Below are 14,119 nucleotides of genomic sequence, written 5' to 3'. Positions count from 1 at the left end.
GCTTCAGGAACTAAGTTCAGGTTGGTACCAGCAGATCAGATATGCCTGCTGGGTCGTGCAGTTCCCTCCCCAAGTTAGTATAATATTTTCCTCATACAGATCACGTGCCAAGGTTTCTGCTAACAATTTAACTACTATATTTCATTGCTGAAAGGTATTTCCCAGTCCCTTTCTGTGAGTTTAGTGTTGCAGACTCTTCTTATCTAGTATAATGTGTTTATTTGTTTGCAAGGTGACCTGCACTGCATACAGATGAAAATTTTGAATACCCCAAGTCTTCTGTGAACTGCCTTGAACTTGTGTAGAGTTCAGTTCAAACTTTAGGGGAAGTAACTTGTCTTTAACTGTAAGACAGTTTCAGATTTGGAAGTTTCTAATATCCTAACTTTGCAGGTTTCACTAAGCCAACTAGAACATCTGTCTGCATTATTTCTGTATTACACTGTGATCTTCTTTTCTCAGGTTTTATGAAAAGTTGTGCTTTTCATACTTTAAATATTGAAAAGCTGTAGACAATCCATGATTGATAGCATGTACTTAAAAGGCTGAAAGTTAAGATAGAAAATTCAGACACTATTGAGTGCTTAGTTTTAATTTCAATTCTGATTTTTGGGTGGTTTAGTTCTTATTCATAGTTTTGAATTTGCTAACTTGTTTTTACACAGACTACAGGTGTCTGTTGCTAAATGCTCAGGAGCGGACTTCGGATTGCTCTGAGTTCTGTTAAGAACTTCATTCATCCTTCCTGTTAGCTATTTGTTTGGCAGAGGTGTTTTGCTATAGTATGTTCCTGTCCATATTAGATCAGCCTTTGTAGGACGTGTGATTGGGCTGCGGAGCAAAATAGTTGAACCAGACTTTGATTTTTTTCAGTTCTTGTCTTAAAAATAGCATTACGTAGTTAATATCTGATCAGACCTAAGAGTCATTGATTTTCTTGCTGTTCTTCCTGTTCCACATCTTTGGTAACATGGAAAGATGAATTATTTTTGTTTAAAAAAATGTTTTGAAGGGAACACAGAAACATTTGTATTACCCCACAGTGCAACATTCACACTTAAAATATGGTCCTTTCTAAAAACTTGAAATTCTTATTAAATATATGCTGACTTTTTTTGCTTAAGCAAGTCCCTGTCTTTCCTGTGCCAAGGAGTACAAAACTGGACACAGTAGTACAAATGAAGCTTTGCCAGTGCTCAGAGAGGAAGGATCTCTTGCCTCAACCTGCTGGCAACACAGTTCATAAAGCTCAGCACACAGTTTGCGAGGAGCATGTTCTGAAATAAGAAATGGAGAAGCAACAGAGTAACAGAGGTTAGGGAATGAAAAAGAGAGGTTACTCGTCTGTCCTAACTTTAGGACAGGTGCAGATACCCATATGTAAGCTAAAAGATGTGCTGAGTCTCATCCAGAACTAACATGAGGAATGTGCAGGTGGGCAATGGTCAGTATTCAGTTGAGTGATTGTAAGTAGCTTAATTTGAGATTAGTGTCTTTGTGCTCTACTGACTGTACTAATGTGATGTCCTCTGTGGTGGGAGCTTAGACACTTTATTTGTGTCTGGATGGCTCCATGTAAACACATGACAACTGACTCAGCTGACAACACTTACTCCTACCCCAGTTAAAACATCTGAGAGGAAAAGTAGTTGATTCATCTGGCACACTTTAGGGGATGTTAGTGTGGAAGTGAGGTTGTAACTACTGGGGGAGAAGAGGGATGCAGGTGTTTACAATTCTGGACGAGGGAGAAAGTAGTGGGAAAGGAGATGAGAAAGTAATAATGTTTCAGAAGATACTTTCTCTTCTATATCCATGGCTTCTGAAATCCTGTAGAAAAAAATGGGTGTTAGCTTTTTGCTTGTATTTCACCTCAAAGTTTTCAGTTCCTTGCTCAGATCTGAGGGAGAGTTTGTAGGCCCAAAATCGGCTCTACTTTGTCAGTTGTGCTAGCTGGTTCAGAAAGAGGTGGGTTGCTTTTTGAGCCTGTACACGCACACCATCATGGCTGGAAAGTTACCATTGTTTAGAGAGGGAATCTATGAGAGTAATTCAACTGTGTGTGCACGTTGGAAACATCTGCCGTAGAGTGAGTCACATCATGACAGGGCCCGTTTCTCTCTGGTGACTATGAAACCAAATTTAAACAACCAGCTCACGTGTAGACTTTTAAATTACAGATGTCTATGTTGGGGCAGATAAATCCAATAATCTTTTATGTAAAGAATTTTGGTTAACCATAGTATAATAACCACCTGAAAAGCTCTAGCAGGGACCCAAGGTAACCTGTCCTTGGGTCACAAGTACAAGTTAAGGATAGATGTACTGCGCTAAAATGGCAGTACAGTCATGACACCAAGATCTAATTCATTGATTGATCTAATTGATTGATCTAATTGATGGTTGAGATCTAATAATACTTCACCTCACCAATTAAGATATCATTGATGGACTCCAAAGGAAAAATCTGGGAAATTTATGAGCCCAGTAACTGGGAAGGAAATTGAAGAGAATTAATTAATTTATTTTATTATTATTATTATCTTATTTTTCTATCAAGCTAACTATCTCAAAAGGCTGTTCATATTCTTACTGCCCAAAGAATAAGTAATAACAACAACAAAATATGTTGTGTTACAGTTACATTGTTGATTATAACTGCAAGTTGGAAGTACAGGTGTAGTAATTTTATTTGTTGGGTGATTTTCACACTATCTTTCTTGGTTTGATAAATGAGTTTCTCTAATCAAGATAGGTACAGTCCCTTGACACAAACTTCACCCCCTTGTTTTTATTCTAGTCATATAGAATTCAGAATACACAGATGAAGCAGATAAAATAGCAATTTAAAAATGTAGTTTCATTTTAAGAGTACTTATTTGTATTTGCTTTCAATTTGTTGGTATCTGAAAATAGGAAAGTCTTGAATATATATGATTAATATATTTAAATTTTTCAAAACAAAATAATTTGTTATTTGCTGACATTTAATTCTGTCAAGTTCTGAAGCAAAATAATTTTCAACATAATTTTCTACACCACTGTACCTGCTGTGATGGGGTTTTTTGTTTGTTTTATTTTATTTTGTAGTCTTAGTCAAGCACAGTGATTTTACATACCTGAGTTAGTAGTGGAGCAAAGGTGTCTTTGTCCCTTAAAATACTGGAGAGCTTCCATGTTTGGTTTACCTAATGTAAAAAAGAAACTACAGTTACTTCTTTTTCTAAAAGTTGTGCAGCTTAGGAGAGGCGTGAAGGAGGGGGAGAGGAAGCTGGGCTTTCTACAGGGGTGAGAAAAGGTTAGAAAGCTTCATGTGAAGGACCAGTAGTAAGCCATGATGTTCAGAAACTGAAAAAATGTAAGGACACTATTTTTTCTGCAGCATGCCTGACAATTTCCAGCATACTCTATTTCCTCTGCTTAGTATTTTGCCTGGTATGATATGGTGTCGGATGTGATGTTGTAGGTAGGTGAAGCTGTAGGTTGTGATGGTGTGACTACCAGAAAACAACAAGATGCATTTTATGTTGCCTGCCAAAAATACCCCATTCTAACAATGTGTACTTAACTGCAGTGTCTTTCTGTGGTGATTTTTTGGAGTCTAAAGTACTCTGGAGGCTCATCTGTTTGAGAGAAGTAGCCCTTTAATCTGATGAACGGTGTTGAAGTCAGGATATTATGAGATGATCTGGCCTTAATTGAAAAGAGAAAGTTGCAGCAACAAAAAATGCTGCAATAATTACTTTATATTTTGTCAAAGGTTGGGGTTTTAAAAAATGATATATATCAAGTTCTGCATATAAACAGCTAAAGAGGAAGTTCTTTGGAAATACTTGACATTAAGATGGGTGTATGATACTAAACCAGACTGAATCACGAGACCTATTTTAACTACAAATGTCTCCATTCTGGGTTTGTTGGAAATACACAGAGAGGTGGCTCTTCCTCATTAGATGAAACTTCTTTAAAATTTGTTAAAACTGAGTGCAGTGCTTAAAGTTTCTTATACTTCCATCTAATAGCTTTATAATTGGAAAGGTAAATAAAGTAAGAGAGGAAGGGGCATGGCACTGAAATCCTTACAGATGTGGACGTAACAAGGTGGATTCCTGGTGTACACTTGAAGAGCTCTTCACAGCCAAGTCTGTCTTCCCATCTGCTTATACTTGGGAAGAACTCAGTCTCACTTGGTTGCTTGGGACAGATACTGGTCCACAATAAGTTTCTTGGCAACTATATGTAGAAGATACACTTCTTTTCTGCTAGTCCCACACATTTTTGTCTTGTTCCTTCACCAGGTGCTTTTTATTTTAGATTTTACTGTGAGCTTCGTATTGTCAGACTTCTCAGCTTCCTGCTCTCTGAGCACATAAGTCTACACGTTTGTCCTGTCTAAGGCAGGACAAGGACTGGCCAAGACACTGGTCTGCTGTTGAGGACTGGAAGGAGAGAGAAGACAGAAGAGCAAGGAGGAGAAACTTTAACTGGTGCATTGGGTATATACCAGGCATGCTACTTCAGTGAGCTCAGTAAAGCTAGGAAGGCAGGTGGGAGTCATGCGTTTGAGTCCCACATACATAGTGCTAAGTACCAATCTCCATTTCAGCCATGTCCATAAAATTTTAGCCTTAAGAAGCCTTTTCTTCTGATTAAATGCATACTCTGGAATTACTTGCTCTCTACAATTACCTGAAAAGAGGTTGTAACAAGATGGGTGTCAGTCCCTTTTCCTATAAAGGACAAGAGGAAATGGCCTCAGGTTGCACCAGCAGAGGTTTAGATAGCATAATAGGAAAAATTTCTTCACTGAGAGGGTTCTCAGGCACTAGAACAGGCTGCCCAGGGAAGTGGTTGAGTCCCCACCCCTGGAGATACTTAAAAGATGTGTACATGTGCTGTTTGGAGACATGGTAAGAGTTTGACTTGATGATCTTAACAGTCTTTTCCATCCAAAATGATTCTATGATTTTATGACTAGCTGTCTCTACTTTGAAAAATAGGAGAATGCTTTTGCTGATGCAGCTACTAGTTGTACTTTCCTTTCTGAGACAGACAAGTCCCAAAGTACTGACACTGAAGACATGCTGCTGCTATCTCTTAGCTGTATTTTCTAGCTTGAGTTGATAAGAGAATGATTGTGCTTGTGGTTAATGTGTTAAGACAAGTGTCAAGATTGGTCATACATTCAGGGAGATGCAGATTTTCCTACCACCACTTGATTTGTTTTGTTCTTGTGACTTTTTGAACCCATTCAAGACATAGGGTGCCCTGATAACATTAGTCCTTAGAGGACCGTAGATGTCTCTGAGCAGAGATCAGTAGCTGCAAGGGACACCTGGGAGAAGGTGTGATGTTGGACAGAGTATTTTGAGCAGGAGCACTTTCCCTGCCTTGTTATACCTGTGCAGCCAGGAATGCAAAATCCCTGGAACCAAAGAGGGGGCCTGGCTCCATAACTTAATGATACAGAGTGCAAGGAAGGAAGATAATTTGTAGGTTCTGGTGCTGCTTGTGCATTTTGCATCTAAGAAATAATCAGATCAATGTATGCATAATATTTGCAGCCTGGTTAAGCAAGTCTTGCTCCCAAAAAGGTGACATTCCAAGTAGCCTTACAATCTAGGTTTCTTGAGTGAGGAGCCTATCTGTGTAACTCTCTCAGGACCAGGTGATTAGTTTCTGAGAGACCTTCTGGCTAGGTGAGTACTTAATGTGCTACATACCAAATTAAATTAATTGCAGAAGTGATGTGAATTTTCCTCCAGATACTTATTCTTTGGCAAATATAGTTCTATCTTAGTTTCCAGTTGGTGTGTGCAAGTTTTGGTTGTGGGCTTGCATTCATCTGGAACAGTTTCACTGAAGCTGAGGAAAACATTTCTGAGGTCATGAAGAAGCTTCTCTTCCAGCACTCTGTCATTCCTGGAGTCTAGTCAGGACCTTTCTTTGAAGAAAACTTTTATTAATGGCAGCCTTTGCTATGATGCCAGAGATGATGGCCTTCCTCTTATCCCATCCCATTTACCTGTTTCCTCTTAACACAGATTAAAATGGCTAAGGGTAGTTTAATCCTGTTCTTTCTCATTTTGGAATGATATCCTGTGTTTGGTATTGCATCCAACCCTGAAAGCAGTCATAAAATGAAAGTAGAATAAAAGGAATATCCGTGTTTCCCAAAGCAGAATGTATTTTTGCTAGAAGTATATTTTTTTACTGGATAATTAACAGTAACCTTGTAAATAATCTGAAAAATAGCACCTTCCCAAAGAATGTTGCATTTTCCTGTACCATCTCCCTTTGCATGTGCAGCAATGCATTTGGAATGTTTATACAAATGTCAGTGAAATAAAATAAATATCCTCAAGTAAGTAGCCCAGAAGTTGAGTTTCTACATTGCTTCTACTATAATTGCATTTATGGGTATGTTTGCAGATTTTGGGGGTTCATATCTCTTCCTGTTCATTTCATTCTGTTGTTATAGTGTAACTCTTGTGGCCTAACAGACAATGAAATAGTCACAAATAGTGAAATGTGGCATAAAGCAGAATACAGACTCAGAGTTTGTTTAAGAACTTTGGCCTCCTGCTGGACCTCTTTGGGCTCAAGTGCTCAAGTTTCATAATGGGATTTAAACTGATAGTTGAATGATGACTAGATCATTTATGGGACACATGGATTTCCTTTGCTTCTCCTGAATTTGAAATGAAATCAACCCCCAAGGCAAGCACAAGTGTGAATGCAGGGAATAGGTAGTTTTCTTACAAGTGCATAGCAAAAACTGGGTTTTTCATTATGGCAATTTTTTATTAACTGGTATTTGATCCTTTTTTTAAATTTCCTTCTAGAAGATAGATGCAATCCTATTGAATTAAGCCTGTGCATACTCATAGATGTATCTTCAAATCAGGTGTTTTGCATTTGTTTTTACTAGAAGGAGAGACGCGTGGTAGGGGCAGAAACCTTAAGGACTTTTTTTTTTTTTTAAAGGAGCATTTACAAACGCTTCAGTATCTGCAAGGGCAGATACTCTGAAAATTCTGAAACTAACAAAAAACCCCAAGTGGATTTCTGAGTCACAAACAATGCACAACACAGATTTTAAAAAGTAATAGTCTGTAATTGTGGGGAAGTTGGAGGTAAAAAAATCCCCTATTCTTTCTCTGACTCTTGACTGAGAACTCTGGGTAAATCCAATAAAAAGTGTTTTTTAAAAACAAACCAACTGCTATCTGCAGCTAAATAAGAAGTAAATTTTATGTCTTTAAGTTGTTTTGTCTTGGTTTTTAACATGATGTTTTTGGTTTTAGGTTTCTGGGATTTGCTACAATAGCAGTGTATTAAAAGTTCATCAGATTCTTTGTGTACCTACCTGGCTAGCAAAGATATTTTCTTGGACTCTTGAGCCAATCTTCTCATCTGCGGAACCAACGAACGAATTTCGTGTGGGAATGGGAGCAACAGTTGACATCCAGAGGCAGCAGAGAATGGAATTACTGGATCGTCAAATCATGATGTCTCAGGTTGCCCAAGTGAGGCGGCAAAGGCAGCAGCAGGTACTGACATATGCTCTGTGAGAATTATATTAAGTTATGGGGAAGGTATGTTTTTTGTTCATATATATTTTGTGGTTTCTCTTTCTTAAAAATGCATCTTTCTTTGTTCTTCTCAATCGGTCTCCCACACCCTGTTGTACTGCTAATGTAGGTGTTTATGTAGCTTTGTATGTTAAAACTGCTTCACAAGATCTAAGCAGAATGCCAAACAATCCTGTAAGGATATCTTACATCATTCTTTCACCAAAAATGAAGCTGAAAAGTAAAGTGATGACCTCTTGGTGGTCTTTAGTAACAGCCATTGTTGAAAGTTGGGAAGTCAGAATGCTCCTGACTCTCCTAGGTGTTTGTATTCTTAGCAATCTTTTCAGAGAGGCTGAGAATCGTCTTACGTAACTCTTTTGTTTGCAGGTGTGCTTTGAATAAGGCTTGTTTAATTTAAGAAAGTGCAGAAATTATATTCTCTAATGTTCTAACAGAAATCAGCCACGGGGGGTTTCCGTTTGCTGCGTTTCATGTTTTTATTTCCTTATTGAATAGAATAGCAGAGCTTTTTAGTTTTCTCTGTTTTAGTTACACCAGCAAATGCAAATGCTCACATACTTTGCTTTTTAGGGCAGTAAAACAGGGCAGATGGTGTTTCAATTCACTTTTTCCTTTATCTTAGGGGTGTGTGTGTTACTATGCTACCAAACCAAGCAGACAACATAGGCCTTGCATTGCTCTATGTGACTGTATATTGCTCATTAATTAATTACAATCTAACAATTTGAGGTCTTTACTGAGCTTCCTCGGGCTGAAACACAGCTCTGTACTGACAAACAAGTTCTTGTTGTGTTCAGAGTAGTGCAGTGCAAGTGGGTGTAGCTGTGTTACCCTTAATATGTTGCCAGAATTAGAGGTGTGATTACAGAAAGTTTTTACCCAACAACCTGGAGCACAAATCTTTGTTTCCAGTCCCTGATAACATAATTCTGTTTTCCTTGGTTTCTCAACATTTCAGTCTGATGGAATTGTTCCTCTGGTTTGAAAGATCCTAGTCTCCTTTTCTCTATTCATGTTAGAATGTTAATTGGCTTTAACATAAGAACTGAACTAGAAATTACTCAGTTCTTGAACGTGACGGTTTTAATAGAAAATAAATTGAAAGTGTCTGTTGGGCTATGAGCAGAAGAGTGCAGCCAAGTTTCTTCAGATAGAAGGAAGAAGCCATTTCCAGTCACAAAGTTATATCTTTAATTGCAAAAAGTGGTAAATAAGTTCAGAATGGTAAGTGATAAAAGAAGAGTTGATAACATTTTCTTCTCATCTTCTCCTTTCCTAAGGCTGTGAAAAATGAAAGTGGAAATACGTCTTTTCAGGTTTGACTTCTGAGTTCTTTAAGAAGGTAGAGGGGTTTAAGTAAAATAAATTAACACTGTTTGAACATCAGTAAGATGCTTCCCTTTACAAGTTGCTGAAACACTTTCAAGTTACCTTCATGTTTGACTTTTAACTTGAGCACAGTGCATAGTTAACTGATAGTGCTAATCTGTGAAACCAGTTCTGAGGAGGTGATGAGATCAATGTATTGATGTTTCAGAGAGGCTCTTCAGAAAAGATGTGTCATGGAAGCTTTTGACCAGCCTTTTTTTTTTAATTGCTTACTCACAGAACTTACTAGCTGTGAACTAAATCACAAAAAACATAATTCAGAAATGTTGAGATGCAGTTCTAAAAATGAAAAGCTGGCTAGTTTCAATCTCAAAACAGTATTAAAACAAAATAAAAATAATTTTCTGAATTGCTGTTCTTGGGCAGTTCTTTTGCCTTTAGAGGCTTGGAAAGGTATAATTTGAAGACAGTGTAGCAGAACAGATCACATTACAGATGAAATTTAGATGACAGTTTTACCTGTGGGAGTGAAGCTGATAAAGAAGGCAGATCAGTTGCTTAGGAAGGTTTGTTGTTGGTTTTTTTTGTGAAACTGAAAATAATAAAAGCCATAAAATATATCAGTCATCAGATATGGCTGTGAATTATATTCCAGGAGAATGTTGTGCAGATTTCTGGCATCCGATTATATATACTCTCTCTGGGTAACATGCCATAGATAGATAAATTAACATTTTCTCTCCTGCTTTCTGGGTTTTTTTGGTGAGGGAAGTGAACTTTAAATTTCCTCTGTATGCTGTAGTGCAACAGTTTTGTTTAGCTGTCCTGTTTAGCTGTGCTCTGCTCCCTCCTCCTAATCCTTTACTCTTCAGTTCATCTATTTGAGAAAAGAGACTATGTGGTTTCCATGAGTATTGGTAACACATGGAAGGAGAACACAAGAACATGATAAGTGATTTTAATGGTACTCCATTGTCTGTACAATGTAGCCAACTCTGTTCTGGCCATAAGGAGACCCCTTTCTTAAATAGATGCTCTTTGTTATAAGTTTATTCTTCACGTCTTTGCAAGAAATTCTGAAGAATGTGAGCCTGTTGAGTTAAGCAAGCCCATACAATAAGAGTTAAAAGTTAGAAAAAAACAACCAAAAAAACCCCAAAAACCAAACAAAAACCAAACCAAACAAAAAATCACAACCCAAACCAAATACAAGAAGGGAAGAAACTGGGGAAAATGTTTCTGAAAAGTTTTTCTTACTGTACCCTTAAGATTCTGCAATGTAAAAAATCTTTTAAATTATTTTTTTCTGCTTTTCACTGAGCTGTTTTATCCAACCACTTTGTATGCTTTCTAAAAAAAAACACAACTAAAGAAAACCAACCAACCAACCAACAAAACCCTAAAACAACCACACCAGAATTTCTTTGCTGGCAACTCTTCGAGCTTTACCTTTCCCAGTCTTTCTCTAGCTAAAATGTTATTTTGTCTAGAGGTGCCTGAAGCGCACGGCTGTTCATGTAAGAGTCGGGTTGTCAGACACCCATAATTTTGAGGAGTAGATTCAGTATGTGTTAGAATTTGAATATAAACCACCAGCTTGTGGTGTACCCCATTTTAGTTCTCAAATGTTCAGTGGTACAGTGTTGGGAATGTGTTGTTAGAAACTGAAAAAAACTATCATACGTTGCTAGTTTTTCAGGGCAGTGTGGTTACATGGTGACTGATTTTTGTCTTGGTTTCTAGTTGTTGTGGATACAGCTCTTAAACAGATGGTAATATGCATATTGAAAAATTTCTGCTCTTTTTTTTTTTCTTCCATGGATAGCCCTGAGAAATTATGACCTTGTCACAAATGGAGAGTTACTGAGAGTCATCTCTATGCACCTTCTGAGACAACAGAATAGTAGAATAAAATGTGTGCCATATGCGCTCATCCCCTCAAAAAATACCAGCTTACGGTTTTGTTACTCCTTTAAAAACTGTAGCTCCTTAGTTATTTTCTTTCCCACTCTTTTGTCTCTCTTCCTTTCTAATTTAAATAATTTATCCTATTTTTCTTATTTTCACCATCAGTCCAATCTCTTTCTGCTTCATATCATGTTTTTGTTCCCCACCATGCCCCTTTACTCTCGCATTGTCATCATCTCTACCCCTTCATCTCTGTTGTTTCCTATAGTTTGTGTTTGCTCCTGTATGATACTCTTCTTCATTTTGGGGGAAGGCACAATGATTTCTCTTAGTGTCTCACCACCAGTAATTTCCTGCCGATGCATCAATAGAGCTCATAGGATTTCAGGGCTGGATGCCACTTTTCTTTCTCTTACTCAGGGTGTAGTTGAGATCTTTAGGAACTGTTTTATCCTTTCAATACTGTAATATAAAGTAACATTTTGGTGTTCCTCTCCTGAGTTTTCTACTTCTTGATCTCTTTCATTTCCCAGTATTTTTCAAAAGTGTGTGTTTCTGTAACCCAAACGAAAGCCCTGGTGGGAAAAGGGAAGCAATTGCTGCATCTGTGCACCAGTGCGGTAGCAGGGAGTCAGCTTGACTTTCACTTCCTATTGAGAAACTGGGAGGGAAGCTGGCAGATAACCAAACTACAAATAGCTAAGAGAGGAGCCCGTGCTAGGTATAATTGACAAGACCATTGTCACTAAAGATGGATGTGTGGAAGGTGGTGGAAAGTTGCAGAGAAGATGGTCAGCATCTTCTGTTGGTAACTAAATACCACTTCTCTTTTGATTGTTCATTGCTGTTCCCCTTCAAGGAGGAGGGGTGTATGAACCTCAGTCCCTTAATCTTGAAAAAATGCTTTCTGTATTCACAGACTGTTTATTCCTTCATTCATGCTGTGTATCTTCAATACACTGTATTGCCTGCTTCTTGGTTTTCTCTAAGGTGTCCTGGTTCAAAAGCACACTCCAGCAGGTTGCTCCCAATTGTGTGATAAGCCTACAACCATATGGGAAAATCTTCATTTCATTACCTCTGTTCTCCCCCATCCTCCTCTTTAAGCATGTTCTGTCTTTCCCTCCTGTCTTTTTGTTCTTCTTTTCCAGTTGCTGTTACTTTTCAGTGAGGCCAGACTCTCCTTTGTTTCATATAACACAAAATCTCTGTGTGAGATTCTTCTGCTTGCAAAGACCAGACTCCTTTAACAATGTGACTTCCTCTAATTGTTCCTTTGTTAGTTGTCTTTCTCCTGGGACACTGGAGGGATGCTCTGTGGGTAGGCACTCTGAGTGTCTTTATTGCTATGGGGAGTCTCATATCCTGAGAAATGTGCAAGTTTCACATTTTGTCAACTAAGGACTGTGAGGCTGGATTATGATTTATCTTCTAGTTGTATCTAGTAGTAAACTCCTAAATAATTTACCTAAATAAATGATGAGATTTTCAGCCAGGTGTTATGCCAAGGCTTTTTCTTTATTTTTCTTCTAATTAGGTTTCCATTCCAACTAGTCTGTGTTACCTAAGACTACTTTGGGGTTTTGTGACATGACTGAATAGAAACTGCCTCCAGCGATCTTGCTGTAAACTTCAAGGAGAACTATACATAAGCTACAAAAAGTTGTTTGAGCTCAGACTTCTGAGATACGTGTTCTCAAGGGTTGACACATATTCGAGACTTATGTTAACTAATAAGTGATTTATGAGTTGATTTCAGCACTTGAATGAAACATGTATGCCACAGCAATAATCATTGTGGCTAAATTTAGACTTGGCATTCCTTCATTTTTTCCCTTCCTCTGCATCCCAATGTATGTGTGGACACACCCCGAGCCTTTTTTTTTTTGGAGTCACAGACAGCTTATATTTTTGTAGAGAAAACAGTATATTCTTCAATCCTCAGTGAGTCTTTTAACTTGTCCTTTGGTTTTTGGTACTCTTCTGACATTTTCAAATCTTGATTATTCTCTGTGTTTGGTAGTACTTCTTTGTGTTGAGAATAAGCTTGCTTTTTCTTTCTAAATTTCCAAAGGGAGGCTTTATTCTTAGAGGTTGTTGAGTAAAAAAACTATGTATGCTGTTGCTAATCTACCAATTCTAGTGCTATTTGGGCATTTCTGTTTTCGTTTTCTGAGTAATTTCTCTCATGGATTCTAGGTGTGAAATTAAAACTGTTGAGTTTACAGGGTGCTGATCGAGATAATGAGTTTGGTTTAATATTTGTAATGCATTTCCCTGGAGAAGCAGTGGTTGATACAGTGAACAACTTCCTAAAGCAAAATACTGTTTTATATCAAGGCAAATACCATTTTGAGAAATAGAGTATGTTTATTCTCCTATGTGATGGTTCTGTATTCTCTTCTTTTGACAGTTTAACTTGAGGCAGTTCTCCATAAGAAAGTTCTTGGCATATAAATCTCCCCAACCATTTCTAGAGTAGCTGATTATCTGATGCCTGATCAATTCCTGTTTAAAGAAGGCAAGTTTCTTTTTAGCTGCATTTATTCTAGCTTTTTGAATGTAAGGCAAATAAGGCATCCAGTTTGTGGGCTGGTCAGTTACTGGATTCCAAGGCTGCTTCTGTTGTCTATCCAGTCTGCACTGAGAGAGCCTTGATGGCACATCATATTTTCTTCCTACTGTCATCTTCCATAGCAGGTAGCAAACAAGAAGTGTAGTTCACATAGTAAGTGGTCCATCTTAGCATTCAGTTTTTCGTATTAGAACTCTGATATTACTATGTAACAACTGCAGGCCAGTTTCACCAATTGCTTCTTAATGCACTATCTGAAGAGGCACAATAGATATGAAAGGTTCATCAAACAGTGTTACAAGTATGACGACTTGTATGTTGACTTTGAGATGTCAACAAATGGAAACATCTCCTATTTGCAACCTAAGACAGCACTTGGATCTTTACACCCTGAAATGGGACGATGATATATTTTTCCCCTGTGTCATTATAGAGTAGCCCTTTGTATACTCAAGTATGTGTTTGTGCTAGTATATTGGAGAATCTGTGTTTGAGTTTTGTTTGTGCCCAGTGTTTGTTAGCTCAGCTTGTGCACAGGAGTTGAAGGAAGAATTATCTGTCTAATCATCATGCTTTAATACCTGCCCATTGTCACCAGTCAGCACCCAGAGAGCCATGTAGTAAGGATTAGAACTGTCACCATTTTGTGTAAAATGTCTAAAATGAAGCTAACACTATTTCCTTGAGCACAGAGTCAGTGTTCATGCCA

At 37.9% G+C, this 14,119-nt stretch overlaps 1 protein-coding gene across 1 annotated transcript in view; it reads left to right on the top strand.

The window, feature by feature from the left end:
• Window positions 1-14,119, top strand: part of UBAC2 (UBA domain containing 2) — a 113,167-nt gene that overhangs the window by 86,585 nt on the left and 12,463 nt on the right. Inside the window, exon 7 of the mRNA XM_010006345.1 lies at window positions 7,308-7,553. Within this exon, the coding sequence (XP_010004647.1) occupies window positions 7,308-7,553 (246 nt within the window). The remainder of the gene's footprint in view (window positions 1-7,307; window positions 7,554-14,119) is intronic.

The sequence above is a fragment of the Chaetura pelagica genome, unplaced genomic scaffold (genome assembly GCF_000747805.2).
Source record: "Chaetura pelagica isolate M959 unplaced genomic scaffold, ChaPel_1.0 scaffold29, whole genome shotgun sequence".
NCBI lineage: Eukaryota > Metazoa > Chordata > Aves > Apodiformes > Apodidae > Chaetura > Chaetura pelagica.
The sequence above is the reverse complement of the archived record's forward strand: the minus strand, read 5'-3'. Positions and strand labels throughout refer to the sequence as shown.